This window comes from Cervus canadensis, chromosome 24 (genome assembly GCF_019320065.1).
Source record: "Cervus canadensis isolate Bull #8, Minnesota chromosome 24, ASM1932006v1, whole genome shotgun sequence".
NCBI classification, from domain to species: domain Eukaryota; kingdom Metazoa; phylum Chordata; class Mammalia; order Artiodactyla; family Cervidae; genus Cervus; species Cervus canadensis.
Genome location: NC_057409.1, coordinates 9,044,619 through 9,061,416, shown reverse-complemented (window position 1 = coordinate 9,061,416; position 16,798 = coordinate 9,044,619). Strand labels below are relative to the sequence as shown.

Genomic DNA, 16,798 nt, shown 5'->3' with positions numbered 1-16,798 from the left:
GGCCTGCAGGGAGGATATGGGATTCCTGGAGCGGCAGGTTGAGAGAGGCAATAAGGAGGCAACCCCATAAAGACGTATCACGGCTCTCTATTCCAGAGCCCAGCACTGAAGACCCAGGGCAAACTGAACACCAGGCCTGGAAAGGTAGGGGGCACTGGGGTCGGGGGGCAAATGGGTGGGAGAGCAGGAGGCGGGGGTTCCGGGGACGGGCCCTGAGGACCCCTCTGGGCCTTCTTGCAGATTATCCTCTTCTCAGAGCCTGGCTGCCAAGGCAGCCGCAGGGAGGTCTGGGAAGACGCTGATGATGCTTCCGGCTGGGCCCGTGTGGCCTCCGTACGGGTGGTCCGAGGCTGGTGAGTGCGGAGCTCCCGACGGGCTCCAGCATGTGAACCTCGGGGATGTGAGGACAGTGAGAAGTGCCCACTGAGGGCAAAAGCCCCCCATAGCTACCCAGAGACCCTGCCTTGCGGGGACATCCTCCCCACAACCCCCCACCCCGCTCCATTCAGTGACCCTAGGTCTCTGTGCCCACAGCTGGATGCTGCATGAACAGCCAGCATTCCAGGGCCGGAAGCTGGTCCTGCCTCAAGGGGATACGGAACTTGGAGCCCCAGGGACCAGCTGGAGTACCCAAGGCATTGGCTCCTTGAGGAGAGTCGTCCGGGTGAGTGGCTGGGCGTGGGGGACCAGATGTCGCCTCATCTACCCTAAGTCCCAGGCCTTGAGGAGGAAGACAGCCCCAGGGACACCTAGAGCTGGGATCTCTGGGAGAGATCACAAGGGATTGGAGCCTGAAGAGGGTTTATTATTTAGAGAGTCCTGACTGTGGAGCCAACTGGAGAAGAAAGGGATTCTGGGGGATGCTCAGCCTGGCTTGGGGAGGCCAAGGCCAAGCCGCACTAGCTCCAGCTGGAGCCTGGGGAAGGATGGAGTTAGAGCAACAGAAATGGGTGGGGGTGGCTGTGGGCACGCACTGCCCCCCCAGGGCCTAGGTGTTCAGGCCCACAGCCAGAGCTGAGGCGCCACGTAGAGATGCACAGGCTCACAGATGCTTCCCTGGTAGCTCAGTGCTAAAGAGTCTACCTGCCAATGCAGGAGACAGGGGTTTGGTCCCTGGGTCAGGAAGATCCCTTGGGGAAGGAAGTGGCAACCCACTCCAGTGTTCTTGCCTGGGAAATCCCATGGACAGAGGAAACCGGCCAGCTACAGTCCACGGGGTCGCAAAGAGTTGGACACAACTGAAGGGACTAAACAACAGCAACAATGTGGTTTGAAAGGGCATAGTCAATGTTACAGTTTCATATCTCTAAGGTGGGGGAAAAACCATTGTCATAACACGAATTTACAAATTACTAAAATTAAGCTTGACAAAACCGTCTTGGACACTAGAGAGACCCAGAAGAGAAAGTGGAAATCTAAAATCAGGGCCTGACAGACATTTTGGGTTTTCTTTTTTTTTTTTTCTTCTTCTTTTTTAATGGAAGGACAAGTAACTCTTGAGTCTAGAGCTGTTGCAATCCTCCTGGTAAGAGAGGAAGAGAATCTTAACTAGGGCAGTGGCCCAGCCATGCAAAGGAGGGGTCAAGAGTTTTCAAAGCCTCTCCAGAAACATGCAAATGTTTGCAGACAATTTATTGTGAGCTTCTCACAATAAATTCATCTTCATGTGGGAGGTAATGAGGTACAAAAGAGAACCAAGGGCTTTGAAGTCTGGTGGACCTGGGTTCCTTTGATTCAGTCAGCATTGATTAGATGCCTAATGTGTTCCTGACACGTGGGACGTGCTGGGTTGCAACAGTGAAAAAAACTGCACTGCTCTGCTCTTGGCCCTGCCACTTACAGGCTTTGTGCCCTCAGGCAGCCCTCTTAACCTCACTGAGCCTGACTTTCCTAGTCTGTGAATGCCATAATACTTGGGAAGACCAAATGAGAAGGGGTAGGACAGGACCTTAGCATATGTCTTGCACTCAGTAGATGTTCCATAAACATTAAAAAAAAAAAAATTATTTACTCACTCGGCTATGTTGGTGCAGCATCTGGGATCTAGTTCTCTGACCAAGGATCAAACCCAGGCCCCCTGTATTGGGAGCTCAGCATCTTAGCCACTGGACGACCAGAGAAGTCCCTGTTTCATAAAACATTTGATGAAGGAGTGAGTGAATGAAAAATGATCCTGATGAGGAAGACACACCCAGAAATGCAGAAAGGGCCTGTAGCTTCCTGAGATGCAGTGCAGCTGGAGGCCAGTTTAGTAAGGGGTAGAGATTGATATAGAGTTGGAATTGTATACAAAGAAGGGTCAAATTCAGATCTCCGGAAGCGGTTGTCCATCCTGCCTGTCCCTCCACCAGGCTGAAAACGAGGCTCCCAGAGGCAGGGCAAAGGGCATGGTACTTGGCAGGCTCCTGCTGAGAACTTTGGTCTTAGGTCCCAAAGGGCCAGTGAGGGACCAGCGAGGGCTTTGGTCTCAGGCTTGTCTGGTTGACATTGCAGAGAACATCCCAGTTGTTTCTGGCTTCTGGGGAGAAGCTCCTGGCAGTCCCAGCTGAACAGACTTGGGGAAGCATGTGTGGGTGGGGGTAGTCTTTGAAGGGCAATGGGTGGTTTTGTTTTTTCTTTTGACTATGCCACACGGCATATGGGATCTTAGTTTCCTGACCAGGGGTTATACCCATGCTCCCCTGCATTGGCGGTGGAGTCTTAACCACTGGTTGTCGTTGTTTAGTCGCTAAGTCATGTCTGACTCTTTGTAACCCCATGGACTGCAGCATGCCAGGCTTCCCTGTCTTTCACTGTCTCTCATAGTTTGCTCAAACTCATGTCCATTGAGTAGATGATGCCATCCAACCATCTCATCCTCTGTCGTCCCCTTCTCCTCCCACCCTCAACTTTTCCCAGCATCAGGGTCTTTTCCAGTGAGTTGGCTCTTCACATCAGGTGGCCAAAGTGCTGGAGCTTCAGCTTTAGCATCAGTCCTTCAAATGAATATTCAGGGTTGATTTCATTTAGGATTGACTGGTTTGATCTCCTTGCTGTCCAAGGGACTCTCAAGAGTCTTCTCCAGCACCACAATTCAAAAGCATTAATTCTTTGGCACTCAGTCTTCTTTATTGTCCAATTCTCACATCCATACATGACTCCGGAAAAAGCCATAGCTTTGACCCTATGGACTTTTGTCAGGAAAGGGATGTCTCTGCTTTTTAATATGCTGTCTAGGTTTGTCATAGCTTTCCTTCCAAGGAGCAAATGTTTTTTAATTTCATAGCTATAGTCACCATTCGTAGTGATTTGGGAGCCCAAGAAAATAAAGTCTGTCACTACTTCCACTTTTTCCCCGTCTGTTTGCCATGAAGTAATGAGACTGGATGCTATGATCTTAGTTTTTTGAATGTTGAATTTTAAGCCAGCTTTTTCACTCTCTTTCACCCTCATCAAGAGGCTCTTTAGTTCCTCTTCACTTTCTGCCATTAGAGTGGTATCATCTGAATATCTGAGGTTATTGATATTTCTCCCGGCAATCTTGATTCCAGTCTGTGATTCATCCAGCCCGGCATTTTGCATGATGTACTCTGCATTTAAGTTAAATAAGCAGGGTGACAGTATACAGCCTTGTCACACTCCTTTCCCAATTTTGAACCAGTCAGTTGTTCCCTGTCTGTTGCTTCTTGACCTGCATACAGATTTCTCAGGAGGCAGGTCAGGTGGTCTGGTTCCACCTCTTTAAGAATTTTCCAGAGTTTGTTGTGATCCACACAGTCAAAGGCTTTAGCATAGTCAATGAAGCAGAAGTAGATGCTTTCCTGGAATTTCCTTGCTTTCTCTATGACCAACGAATGTTGGCAATTTGATCTATTGTTCCTCTGCCTTTTCTAAATACAACTTGTACATCTGGAATTTCTTGGTTCACATATTGCTGAAGCCTAGTTTGAAGGATTTTGAGCATAATCTTGCTAGCATGTGAAAGTGAGTGCAATTGTACAGTAATTTGAACATTCTTTGGCACTGTCCTTCTTTGAGATTGGAATGAAAACTAACCTTTTTCAGTTCTGCGGCCACTTCTGAGTTTTCCAAATTTGCTGGCATATTGAGTGCAGCACTTTAACAGCATCATCTTTTAGGATTTGAAATAGCTCAGCTGGCATTCCATCACCTCCACTAGCTTTGTTTGTGATAATACTTCCTAAGGTCCACTTGACCTCACACTCCAGGAAGTCTAGCTCTAGCTGAGTGACCACACCATCGTGGTCATTGGGGCCATTACGACTCCCTCTTCCAGGGAGGTCCAAGGTGCTGTTTTACACTTAATTTTCCCACCCCTCTCCTTCTGCAGGACTACGTTACCCCAGAGATCAGTCTGTACTCTGAGGAGGGCCTCAAAGGGGAGCGAGTGACGCTGACTGAGGCCTTGGAGGACCCCCAGGGCCTGGAGAGGCCCCTGCAAGTGGCATCTGCCACTGTCTCTGCAGGACTGTGAGTCTGGGCTGTTCTGGAAGCCCGTCATTTAACACTCACTCTGCTGGGTGCTGGGGACACAGAGGTGACAGGACATGGTTCCTGCCTGCGAGAAGTGCTCAGCCTACTGGTGGGGCCAGGCAAGCAAGCAGACAGTAGCAATCTGGAGTTCCAGGATGGAGGAACACAGGGCTGCAGAAGCAAAGAGCAGCACCAAACCAGCCCAGGTCAGAGAAGCCTTCCTGGAGGAGGAGACTCCTCGGCTGGGATGAATTCGCTCCATGAGTGCAGGGACTTCATAGGTTTTGTTCACTGCTGTGTCCGTGATGCCTGAAGCAGGACCTGGCATGGGGTAGATGGCCCTAAATATCTGTTAATTGAATGAATGGGGGGAAAAAAAGAGTATACTAGCACCTGCAAAGGCCCAGAGGTGAGAGATCCAAGCTTTGAAAGTTCAGTCTGGTCAGAGAAAGCAGCACAACTGGGGAGATGGGAGGTCCAGGAGGAAGGCCTCTTTGTGAAGCTGGGCTGTATTTTGAAGCTAATGGGGAATTTTAAGCAGGTATGGGTGCTAGAAAGAACTCTCAGCCTCTGTGTGCAATTAGAGAGGGTCAGGTCAGAAGAGAGGACATCAGTGGACTGGCTGCTGCAGGAGATGATGGGGGCCTGAAATGTTCTCCAGAGTTCCCTTGATCAGGGCCTCTCCCCCAAAACTCAATTCTTCCCTCTGCACCTTCCACCTCATCCACTAATCTGTGTTTCTGGGAGTCTAGGGTGCAGCTACTTCTCTGCCTTCCCCCAGGTGGCTTCTATACCCCAAACCCTTCTTTGAAGACACTCCCTGCATTTTGGAGCCTGGAGAGTACCCCACCACAGAGGCCTGGGGAGCATCAGACTCCAGCGTGGGCTCCCTGAAGCCCATGAGACTGGTAAGGAGTGGGTGGGCCCAGTAGCCTTGCCCTGCAGTCTGGTGGAAGAGGCAGGGCCTGGGAACTCCTACTGGGAATAGGATTCGAGGAGAGGGAGGATTTGATTCTAAGGGAAGGAGGGAGGACATGCGATTGGCCATTTTTAAGGGTCTCAGGAACAAGTAAAGCCAAGGTCACCAGGCCCAGTCTGTCTCTCCCCACCTCTGGGCTGGGGTCTCACTCTGTCTTCTCTGCAGGGCTGCCCAGGTGTGGAGAGACCAGGGGAGCCCAAGGTAAGCGCCTGGGCTTCAGGGTCATAGAGGGCCTTTGGGTGGGGGCTGTGTATGTGTGTGTATGTATCATGGCCTGGACTAGAACATGGAGAGGAGGGTGCTGGGGCCAGAGGCTGGGTCTGGGGGTGGGTGGCTGTGGTGGTGGTGATGGTGGAACCCAACTAACTCATTGGGAACTGGCTTTTGGTGTGGAAGGACCAGGTCATGGGTCAGAGAAGAGAAAGGAGTCAGGTGAGGGCATGGGGCTCAAGTGAGGGGCTGGGAGGGCATAGCTCTGGGCTGATGCTGGCGAGTCATCCTGGGATGGCTGGGTGGGTCTGGTCCAACCCCACACCGCCCCTTCCCCCACAGGCTGTGGTGTATGAGGCCCCAGGGTTTCAGGGCCGGAGCTGGGAAGTGAACCGAGACATCTACAACCTGCAGCAGCCAGAGGATAGCCAGAGCCCCAGCTTGGCCTCTGTGGGGTCCCTGCGAGTTCTTGGGGGCTGGTGAGGACTCAGGACCCTTCCTTCTACCTCATCCTCCCCACTGGCCTCTACCCTCCAGGGTGGGGAGTGACCTGGGCTGCCTGGGGGGTGGGGGCAGCTATTTCACAATCCCTAGGGCTTCCTGTGACTCCCTGTTTGTCTGTCTCCCCCTGCTCAGCTGGGTGGGCTACGAGAAGGAGGGTTTCCGGGGTCACCAGTATCTGCTGGAAGAGGGAGAATATGCTGATTGGTCACGTTGGGGAGGCTATAACGAGGTGTTGACCTCCCTGCGGGTCATCCGAACGGTAAGCAAGAGCAATTGGGACATTCAGCTGGTACCCTCTGTTGAGAGAATTTGTGCCTCCTCTCCTTGTTCTCCAGAGTAGTGGAAGTCTCCTGCTGCCCTTCCCCAACCCACCCTGGTCACCTCACATCAAAGTCCTTTAGTGGGATGCGTCCTAGGGGTCTGGGCACTCCCAGGGGTTTCCGTCCGTCCGTCCGTGAGCCGGGAGCAATCTGACTGTCCCCCGGGCCCAGGACTTCGGGGACCCGGCCGTGGTGCTGTTTGAGGCCATGGACTTCGAGGGGCCCGGCGTGGAGGTGAGCGAGGCGCTGCCGGACGTGGAGCTGGCGGGACATGGCCCCAGAACGCAGGCCATCCACGTGCTCAGCGGCGTGTGAGTGACTGGGGGGGTTCCGGGGAGCTGGGCGGGCCGGGGGCGGCTCCAGCAGAGGCATCGGCTCCGCCCCGCTGACCCGCACCCTGCTCTTCCTGCAGATGGGTGGCGTATCAGGAGGTGGGCTTCTCCGGGGAGCAGTACGTGCTGGAGAAGGGCGTGTACCGCAACTGCGACGACTGGGGCTCGGGCAGCAGCGCCCTCGGCTCGCTGCAGCCGGTCCTGCAGGTGCGTGGCGGCCGCAGGAGCCGGGCCTCTTGATGGGGCGGGGTCTAGAGTCTGGGCGGTGCCCACTTCAGTGGAGGCGGGGCTAGAAGGAGCAAGCCTGGAGTTCCTGGGGGCGGGGTCTCCTGGAAGGGGGCGGAATCAACACAGACCCCAGACTAAGCGCGAACTGCGAAAAGGATCAGGAATATTGACACCAGAGGCGTGGAGGCGAGGGGCTAGTACTCGCCTTGAATCTCAAAACTTTGGTCCCTTCCTTCAGGTCGGGGAGCACAATCTGCATTTTATCTCAAAGGTAAGGAGGTGGTGGGGGGTCTCTGTCTCCTCTCCCTCATTTTAAATCTCTCCCTCTCTTCCCTATTCTCTTTCCCCCGTTCCATCACCCTCCTTCTCTCTGATCTCTTCCCGTCTCTGCTGCCAGATTCAGCTTTTCTCTGGCCCCGACTTCCTGGGCGACCACGTCTCTTTTGAAGATGACCAAAGCTCTCTGCCCACCTCCTTCCAGCCCCAGTCTTGCCGAGTCCATGGCGGCAGGTGAGGACGTGGGAATGGGGAGACGTGGGCCTGTGGGCGCCTGCCCTGAAGCGCTTAGTTCAGCTTGGAAATCGAGGCTGTAGTTAGGTCTTTGTTTCAAATGACTTCCTTCCTTTGGCTTCCTTGGGATTAGCTCTTCTGCCCCAATCATTCAGTCTTAAAAGAAACAAAGCAAAATAAAGTTTTAATAGCAAATGTAAACATTGTAGACAGCAGAGTATAAAGAACTTCAGTTTTGTTTCATTCACCCCTCTGCCTTTTTTTTTTTTTTTTTTTTTTTAGTGGAATATTTTAAATCCCCAACCCAACGTAAAATTTCACAGGTAAATCATTCAATGTATATCTCTAACAAGAAAGGACCCTTCCACACACAGCCTCAAGTTATTATCACATATAATAAAATGAACAGTAATTTATTATTACCTAATACCCAGTCCATGTTCAAATTCCTCCCATTATCTCAAAAAATGCCTTTATGAAATCCGTTTGTTTTTCTTAGATCCAGACAGGGTCCACACATCACATTTAGTCCATTTGATCTCTAATGTATAGCAGTCCCCTCCCCTTCTTTTTGTCTGATACCATTTATTTAAGAAATTATTTAAGAAACCCAATAATTTGCCCTTTAAGTTTCTATCTTCTGTATTTTAGATGATTGCTTCCTGGTGGTGTTTTAAACTTGTTCCTCTGTGCCCCATATTTCCTGTAAACAGGTAGTTTACATCCAGAGACTTGATGAGATTCAGGGTGTTTTGTTCCTTTGGCAAGAATATTGTATATGTAGTACGTGTACTCCCCATTGCATCACATCAGAATGCACGTGTCTAGTTGTCCCTTTTTAAATGATATTAAGATCCCTACATTATAAGATTCCTCACTGACCTTTATCTCATGATATCTAGTATCCATTGATGATAATGGCCTAGACTCATTATTTCTTTAGAGGTTACAAAATGATGATTTTCTAAGTTTTGTTATTCCTTCTACATATACTAGCTGGAATACTTCTATAAAGAAGAACTTTCCCTTTTCCAGTATTTATTTACCTGAAATAGTTTCTACAAAAAAGGCAGTTTGCTCCTTTCCCAAGAGTCCGTGTTTGCCCCTTTCTCTTTATCAATTTTCAGAATAATTTTTGAATCAGTGCCCTAGCAACCTCCAAAGCTGACCGATGAAGATTTTTTTTTTAAGTATTGTTAGGGACTCGTGGGTTTTTATGTATATGAAAGGCTTCAGTCCTCTGGAGTCACTGTTCCTTTGTGTATTCAAATTACTTCACCTTTGGCAAATGGAAGCCCCTCCAGATTGCTTCCTGGGCACTTTTAAAAAACTTATATGTTTATTTTTTACTGCGTCTTTGTTGGGCCACCAGGGCTTCTCTCTAATTGTGGCAGGTGGGCTGCCCCAAAGCATGAGGGATTTTAGTTCCTGCACCAGGGCTTAAACCCGAATCTCCTGCATTGGAACGTAGATTCTTAATCACTGAACCATCAGGGAAGTCCCTTTCCTGGGTACTTTTGATATGACCCCAATAGTTGTTTTTTTTGTTTGTTTTTTTTTAATAACTTCCTGTTTTTCTGGTACAATAAGATGTTCCTGGATCATTTTGTATATATTTTTTGCCTCTAACCTGGAGTCACTTCCCAAAGAATCCTGGTTGCTTTTAATGGGTAATGCTCTTTGAAGACCAAAATTTGCATGCTACGTGTTTCAAAATTGTAATACTGATACTACTACTACTGATAATACTACTACTAACAGTAAAAACCAGTGAGCTGTCTGAGGCGTCTCTGTTCTTTTTGTCCTCAGTACATTCACCTACATCCCATTAGGTATGTTCAGTTCAAAATATTGTTTTTTACTTTTTTCTATGCGGTTATGCCCCCAACCTGATATATAATTAGGTTCATTTACATTGTTTATTTTAATTTTTAGGTATACTTCTCATTTTTATTTAATCCTAGTTTTTAGTTACTGAAAATATTTATTGTGTTCCTGTCTTAGCTTGAGCTAGTAACAAAATGCCATACACTGGGTGGTTTAACAACAGGAATTTGTTATCTCATAGATCTGGAGGCTGGGAAGTCCAAGATCAAGATGTTGGTTGATTTGGTTCCCTGGTGAGGGCTCTCTTCTTGGCTGGCAGATGGCTGCCTTCTTGCTGTATCCCCAGGGATCTCGTCCTCTGGTGGGATCTTAGTTTCCCAGTCAAGGATTGAACCCAGGCCCTTGGCAGTGAAAGCATGGAGTCCTAACCATTGGACTGCCAGGGAATTCCCCTCTTTCTCTTCTTATAAAGACACTAATCCCATGATAAGGGCTCCACCTTTATGACCTCATCTAAACCGAATTATCTCCCAAAGGCCATCACATTGGAGGTGAGGGCTTCAACCTATGAATTCCGGGGAGATACAAACATTCAGTTCATAAGAGTTCCAAAGTCAAGACTTAAAAAACAATAAGTTACAGTTTTGTTTATGCTACTTTTTCCTCTCCCACCCTCATTTTAAAAAATGTTTATTCATTCATTTGTTGTTTCTTTTTGAAGGTATAAGCAAATATACACCATATATAAATTTGCATAGACCTGTAGAAACCAAATATATTTTGTTTTCCCCCTTCTCCATTTTCTTTCACAATAGGAAGCATACTGCAACCTGATAAATATACTAAAGACTACTGAATTGTATACTTTAAAAAAGTGAATTTTATAGTATGTGAATTTTATCTCAATTTTTTAAACAGGAAGCATACTATCAACACTGTTACACACCTTGTTTTTTTAGACTGTTTGGAGGTTACTTTATATCCCTTTGATAGCTCTTCCTCATTCTTGTTGACTGCTGTGTTATAGTCCAGATTCGTGCTTTATGCAACCAATCCTCAACTGATGGACATTTGGCTGCTCCCACTCTGCCACTGCAAACAATGTGTAACCACTAGCCTTATGTATGTGTCATTTCATGAAGGGGGTCCTTGGAATAGATTCTGAGAAATAGGCTTGCTGAGTAATTGTGCATGGAGTTTGGCTTGGCTGCCAGATTTCTCCTGAAGGGCAGTGTGATTCCATTCAGTTCTTTCTTAAGTCTGACTTCCGTTTGTGCTGCCGCAGTGCCTGGTCATCCTTGGCCTCCCCTGGACCGGGGGAGCCCCATCAAGGTTGCATTCAGTCTGCTGTATCTCAGAGGGGCCGTGCAGGCCAAGGACAGGGTGGGCTCAAATACCTACTCACATCCCCCTATTCTTCCCCTTCCTTCCTTCCCCAGCTGGATCCTGTTTGATGAGAAGAACTTTGAGGGTGAGCAGTACATTCTGTCCGAGGGCGAGTTCCCCACTCTCACAGCCATGGGCTGCCTGGCCTCCACAGTCCTGGGCTCTCTCCGGAAGGTGCCCCTGGTGAGTGCCCCAGTTCCAGGCATCCCTGAGGCAGAGGTGAGCCTGCCTCTTCCCACTGCTGACTGAGCTGTCGGGCTTAAGTCCAGCCTTCCTCAGAACTACCCCAGGTCCTCTTGACCCCAGAGCTTCAAAGCCAGGTCAGCATACCAGGGATTTACTGAGTCCCTTCTGACATAGATCCTGGGGACCCCAAAATAAATCAGACACAGCCCTGCCTTCAAGGAACCCAGAAGGATTACAGCACAGAGTGGTGTGTCCTGAAACTGGGGTGGGACCAGGAGGGCCAGGAGGGGCTAGCGCTCGGGGTGGGCTGGGGGCAGGGGCGACCACTGAGGTGGTGGTTCTGGGCAGGGAGGCGTGAAACAGGAAGATGGCTCTGCTGCGTGGGCGGAAGTGGGTGGGCGGGGGAAGGCAGTGGGGCTGCTGCGACAGAGAACCAGGACAGATAATGATGTCCTAGACCAGGGACAAGCAGAGAGAAGTGACATGGGCCCTATTAAGGACCCGGAGTCTGCAGGACTTGGTGACGGACCGGGGACCAGTGGGAGCAGCACAAGCAGAACGGCTGGCCTTGACGTTACCGCGCTCCAGGCGGGGTTTAAAAGGCTTCTCATGCTCTAAGATGTTCCATCCTCACCACAACCCTATGAGCCACAGAAGTGTCATCTTCTCCCTTTTTCCCGTGTGAAAACTGGGGCACAGAGAGGTCATGCAGCTTGCTTCAGGTCACACAGCTGGTGATCGGCAGAGCCAGGTTCTCCCCAAGGCGGCCTGGCTCTGGAGTCCTTGCTCTTTACAACTCCACGCTGGGCTCTGAAGACACCTGGAGCTTGGCCGTAGGGCCTTGAGCAAGCGGTTTCCTCCTTCCAGCCTCAGTTTCCCTCTAAGTAGGGATAATCATGGCACCTACATCCAGGGCTGTTAAGTTCTGATGAGATCAAGAGAAGCTCTTAGCACAGAATCTGGCAAGTCGGTCAGCCTGAATACTCACGAACTGATGTTGTAATGACCAGGATTATTATTCTTACTCTTCTTAGAAGTGCCATTTACCGGGGAGATGGTATTAAGGCAGGGGGCGCCCGTCCAGCCCAGGTTGCATCTGATGATCTGGGGCACCCCCAGCTGGCAGTGTCCAGGAGTCAGGGGCCCTGTGGGGTGTAGCTCAGGAGGAAGAGAGCCTGAAATACTGACCTGGGAGTCACACGTCTGGAACTAGGAGGTGCTGAGGGCAGGGCTCTCGTGGGCTCACCCCTTCTCTGTGCCCCCCGGCCCACAGTACTTTTCCGAGCCGTCCATTTTCCTGTATGGACTGGAGTGCTTCGAGGGCAAGGAGATTGAGCTCAGCGGGGAGGTGCGGAGCCTGCAGGCCGAGGGCTTCAACAACCACGTGCTGTCTGTGCGGATCAAGGGGGGCGTGTGAGTGTGTCAAGGGGAAGTGGGGGGCTACTAGTGAGGGAGGGGGGGACCGGGGGTCTCTGGGTCTTCCTCCCACTTCTCTTCCACTCCCCTCCAAGCCAGGAGGGAGCGGGGAGGGAGCGCAGACTGAGAAGGCTCACTGGCCCTCAGGGCTTGGACCCCAGCCTGGGGGGGCCTCTCCAGGACCCTACTCTGCCCTGCAAACCTCAGGGCTCCTTTCCCGCCTCCCTCTCCACCCACTCCTGGGACCCGAACCCCAGGCAGAGGAGTCCCAGCTTGAGAGAAGGGGAGGTGGAGACCATTCTGACGGCCATGCCTCCTCTCCTTCTTGTCTGTCTGTCTGTCTGTCTTCCTCGCTGTGTCTCTGGCGCTCACCGGGTCCAGCTGGGTGCTATGTGAGCACAGTGACTTCCGGGGCCGCCAGTGGCTGGTGGGCAGCTGTGAGATCACCAACTGGCTGACGTACAGCGGGACCCAGCGGGTGGGCTCCCTCTACCCCATCAAGCAGGTGGGTAGCATGTCAGCTTGAGTGCATCTGGGTCAGCTCCTCTGGTTGTGTGTCTGTCTGTCTGTTTGTGCACTTCCCATGTTTCCCAGACTCAGCATTTATGTACTTTGGTCATAATTTTTGTCCTACTGTCATTCCTCTTGAACCATTAACCCTTTAATATATTCCTCTAAATCAACTCACTTTTTTCTTTTTTAACTTTATCCTTATCCTAAGGAATAATGTCCATTAGATCATGGGTTTGATGTGTGTGTGTGTGATTTTCCCTTAATGGACACTGTGATAAACACATTGCCATTACTTTTTTAATAATAAGGCTTATCCACATAAGCCTGAAAATTAGCTCATGTACCACCCATTAGCGAGCACGCCTCACTTTGCAACGCTGTGTCTGTACCTGTGTTTCTCTGTGTCTATGAGTGCATGTCTGGACCTGTGTCTCATTTATGTGCAATGAGGGCATGTATGTGGAGGCCTGGCCACAGGGTGTGTGCGTGCGTGTGTGTGTGTGTGTGTGCCCATCTGAGGGCATTTCTGTGCTCATGATGGCCTCTGTATGCACGTGCCCTCTGGCGGCCATCTGTGGCTACCCTGTACATCTGTGAGAGTGTTTGTGACTGCGTGTGGCTGGCCTTGTGACACTGTTGAAAACATGTGTCTTCGTGTGAGGATACCGGTACAGTCCCTCTTAGAACATCATTGCTAGGAGAAATCTTGGAGATTATCTCCAATCCTCACATTGTACAGATGGAGAAATAAAGGCCCAGAGAAGTAGACAAGGATTTGCTCTGCCATCTTCGCAAGTTGTTTACCTCCATGGCCCTCAATTTCCTCACTTATAAAATGGGGGTGGTATGTATGATAGAGCTGTTTTGAGAATTGAAGGTAATAATGATATGAAGCCCTCAGAACAGTGTTGAATGTCAACAGACATTGCCTGTGATGATTATTATTACTGTCACCACCACCTAAGACCCCTGGGTGATTTGTGGCCAAGCCAGCATCCGCCCTGCCGTGGTTCCTCTTTAGCATGTAATGTGAGCATGTCTCCTAATAAGTGCGTGTGCACATCTGTATTCCTCTATATGCCTCCAACTTTTAGCAAACCTGAGTGTCTGATGTGAAGTCAGCGGGGGGAGCAAGTAGTGAGTGCGCCTGCTGGTATGTACCCATGTGTCTGTGTCTGCCGTCCTGTGCAACCATGTGGATCTTGGGTGTATCTGCAAGTGTGTCTGTGTGCATCTCTACAGACATACAACTGTGTGGGCATGTGCTGTGAGTGTGCCCTCAGCATATGTGTGAGAAAGAAGGGGTGACTTAGAAACAGGGTCCAGGTCGGTTTGGGGCAGGAGGGAGAGCCTGGGAGCTCGGGTTACTGGAGCGGCCAGAGTTGAGGGCATTAGGGGCCCAAGTGGGAGCATCCCTGCCCAGAGAGCCCTGACTCTCGACTCCCCCCACTCACCAGCGCCGGGCTTATTTCCGCCTCTGGAATGCGGCACTGGGGGGATTCCTGACCGTGCCGGACCATGTGGAAGACATGAAGGCAGGCCGTGTCGTGGTCTCTGAGCCCCGAGCTGGAGGCAGCAACATCTGGTTCTATGAGGACGGGCTACTGAAGAACCAGGTACCGGTTTAGGGGCTGGGACAGGGACACCAGGGCCCCCAGGCCCTCACAAACCCACCTTCAGGAGTCCCGGCCTGTGCCCAGTCGGGAGCAGGAGTCAGTCTTGGGCCAGAGAGGCAGAGAGATACAGACAGCGGGACCCTGGAGAGGTGGAGAAGGCAGGCTGTGTACCCTTGGGCCGTTCAGGCTCTTCCCTGGGTCTCTGTCTCTAATCTGCAAAACAAAAGGGGCTGGACCAGAGGCTTCTAAGGGACCTCCCAGCTCTGATAACCTGTGGCAGATCTGGGTCCTATTATAAATGATAGATTCGGGAATTCTCTGGTGGTCCAGTGGTTAGGACTTGGGGCTTTTACTGCCAGGCACCCGGGCTTCAACCTGGTTGGGAAATCAAAATTCCAAAAGTCATGAGGCATGGCCAAAACAAAATGATAGATTCACTCCACAAATCTTTCCTGAGCACCTGCCATGTGCTCGGCCCTCCTGAGGCTTGCTTCCTAGGGGGGAGAGAAAGAAACGGCTTCAATAAGTCTTAGGTGTTGAAAAGTGCAATAGAGGAAAAATAAATTAAGAAAGGAAAATAAGGAATACCAGTATCTCTGACAAGGGGAACCTTTCCTGAGAAAGTGGCAGTGGAGGGGATACTGTGTAGATGTCTTCACATGAACATCATGATGGATTCATGTGAACATTGCTGCAATCCCTAGAGGGCGCTAGGGGGCAGGTCCATTTTATAGGTGAGGAAACCAGAGCACAGAGAAGTTTAGTAACTGGCTGAAAGTCACATAGCCAATAAGTATGTGGAAGTTTGCTGCTAAAGCCTGTGCTTCAAGAGGCAGTCATGAAAGCCTTCCTGGAGGAGTTAATATTTTCCCAGCTCTTTTATGGTTTCTCACATTGAACTAGAACCCTTTCAATAACCATCCCCCCAGGAAAACAGGGCTCAGAAAGATCAAGAAGTTTGCCCAGAGTCACAGTCCACGAGAGCCAGAAATTCAAAGCTGGGTGTATCAAAGGTGTCTTAGGTTTGGCAGAGTCCCTGGGGGATGGCCGGTGCCTGACGACCTCCTGGGGGCCTCAGGTGGCCCCCACCATGAGCCTGCAGGTGATTGGCCCCCCCAGCACAGGCTCCAAGGTGGTGCTGTGGGCTGAGAGCCGCCTGCCCCGCCAGACATGGAGCATCAGTGAGTCGGGCCACATCTGCAGCCAGATGTTTGAAGGTCGGATCCTAGACGTGAAGGGTAAGTTGGGCACGTGTGTGGGAGAAAGCCCCTGAGGGCAGTGGAGCGCCCAGCTCTTTCTGACCATCTCCCCATCTCTTACCCCATTCCCCGCAGGTGGCCGGGGCTACGACCGGGACCACGCAGTGCTGTGGGAGCTGGCCAAGGACAGGGCATCCCAAATCTGGACTGTCCATGTGCTTTGAAACCTCCCTGCCACCCCCCAGCCCTGGAGGCTCTCCCTGGGAGGACATGTTTTTATAGGGTTTTTTGTTGTAACATAAACTGTTTTATACTATGCTCCCAGGTATCCCTGACGCTGCACCTTGATATTTGGGGGTGGGAGTGAGGTTCACCTGCCTTCTCCCGTTCTGGCGTTCAGCTGCAAGGCCTCCCTCTGCCGCCAGAGGGAGCCCTGGGACCAGACTGACTGCCGAGCGGGTCTTGTCCCCACCCCCGCCCCGCCAAATGATAGATTCTCGGAGCATGGGCTTCGGGGGCACAAACATGATCCAAGCCTTGGGCCCTGCCCTCAGGCAACTCACAGTCCAGTGGAGGATTCCAACGGGTAGGGTGATACACTCGGGGACAGGCTAAGAACGGAAGTGGAGGCATGCACAGGGGAGGACGTGAAACCTTTGAGGCAGGCCTGGAACACTGCCGGGAGGAGGGAACCCTCACCTGCGATGTGGAGGATGAGAAGGAGTCAGCCGGGCTAGAGGACGGCAGAGGGATGCAGACAAATTCAGGGGTGGAAACCTGGAAGTCCAGTGTGATGGGGGCAGGGTGGGCCGGATGAGAGAGGCAAGTGGGAGCCACACCTCAAAGGGCCTTGCTCACCAGGGCTCCTATCAATTTCTCCCAACCCTGGTCTCAAGCCCTAAAGGTTTGATCTCAGTCAAATAAGCCGGGACAGGGGGTCTTGGTCCCTAACCCAGCTCAGAGAGGGCAGGACACAGTCATTTGATCTAGCAAACACTTGGCCTCTTGGCCGAGGTCCTCCCAGAAGAGACAGAGGTGGGGGCTTCTCCAGGGTCCCTTTCCCTCTCTGTTGATCCCAATTCCAAGAGGGGTACGGTGG

The 16,798-nt window shown here is 51.1% G+C and overlaps 1 protein-coding gene across 5 annotated transcripts in view; it reads left to right on the top strand.

Moving 5' to 3' along the window:
- Nucleotides 1-16,017, top strand: part of CRYBG2 (crystallin beta-gamma domain containing 2) — a 30,414-nt gene extending 14,397 nt beyond the window's left edge. For 4 of the 5 annotated variants that reach the window (XM_043445607.1, XM_043445606.1, XM_043445605.1 and 1 more), the window contains 18 exons: nt 97-144; nt 241-353; nt 535-664; nt 4,331-4,470; nt 5,255-5,381; nt 5,618-5,653; nt 6,005-6,141; nt 6,299-6,425; nt 6,658-6,797; nt 6,899-7,025; nt 7,285-7,317; nt 7,444-7,556; nt 10,823-10,952; nt 12,229-12,368; nt 12,753-12,876; nt 14,342-14,500; nt 15,579-15,738; nt 15,835-16,017. In XM_043445607.1, the coding sequence (XP_043301542.1) occupies nt 97-144; nt 241-353; nt 535-664; nt 4,331-4,470; nt 5,255-5,381; nt 5,618-5,653; nt 6,005-6,141; nt 6,299-6,425; nt 6,658-6,797; nt 6,899-7,025; nt 7,285-7,317; nt 7,444-7,556; nt 10,823-10,952; nt 12,229-12,368; nt 12,753-12,876; nt 14,342-14,500; nt 15,579-15,738; nt 15,835-15,923 (2,073 nt within the window). In that variant the 3' untranslated portion in view covers nt 15,924-16,017. Of the gene's footprint in view, nt 1-96; nt 145-240; nt 354-534; nt 665-4,330; nt 4,471-5,254; nt 5,382-5,617; nt 5,654-6,004; nt 6,142-6,298; nt 6,426-6,657; nt 6,798-6,898; nt 7,026-7,284; nt 7,318-7,443; nt 7,557-10,822; nt 10,953-12,228; nt 12,369-12,752; nt 12,877-14,341; nt 14,501-15,578; nt 15,739-15,834 lie in introns of those variants that run through there. The other variant, XR_006265194.1, reaches the window with a different exon arrangement.
- The last annotated feature ends 781 nt before the right edge of the window (nt 16,018-16,798 follow it).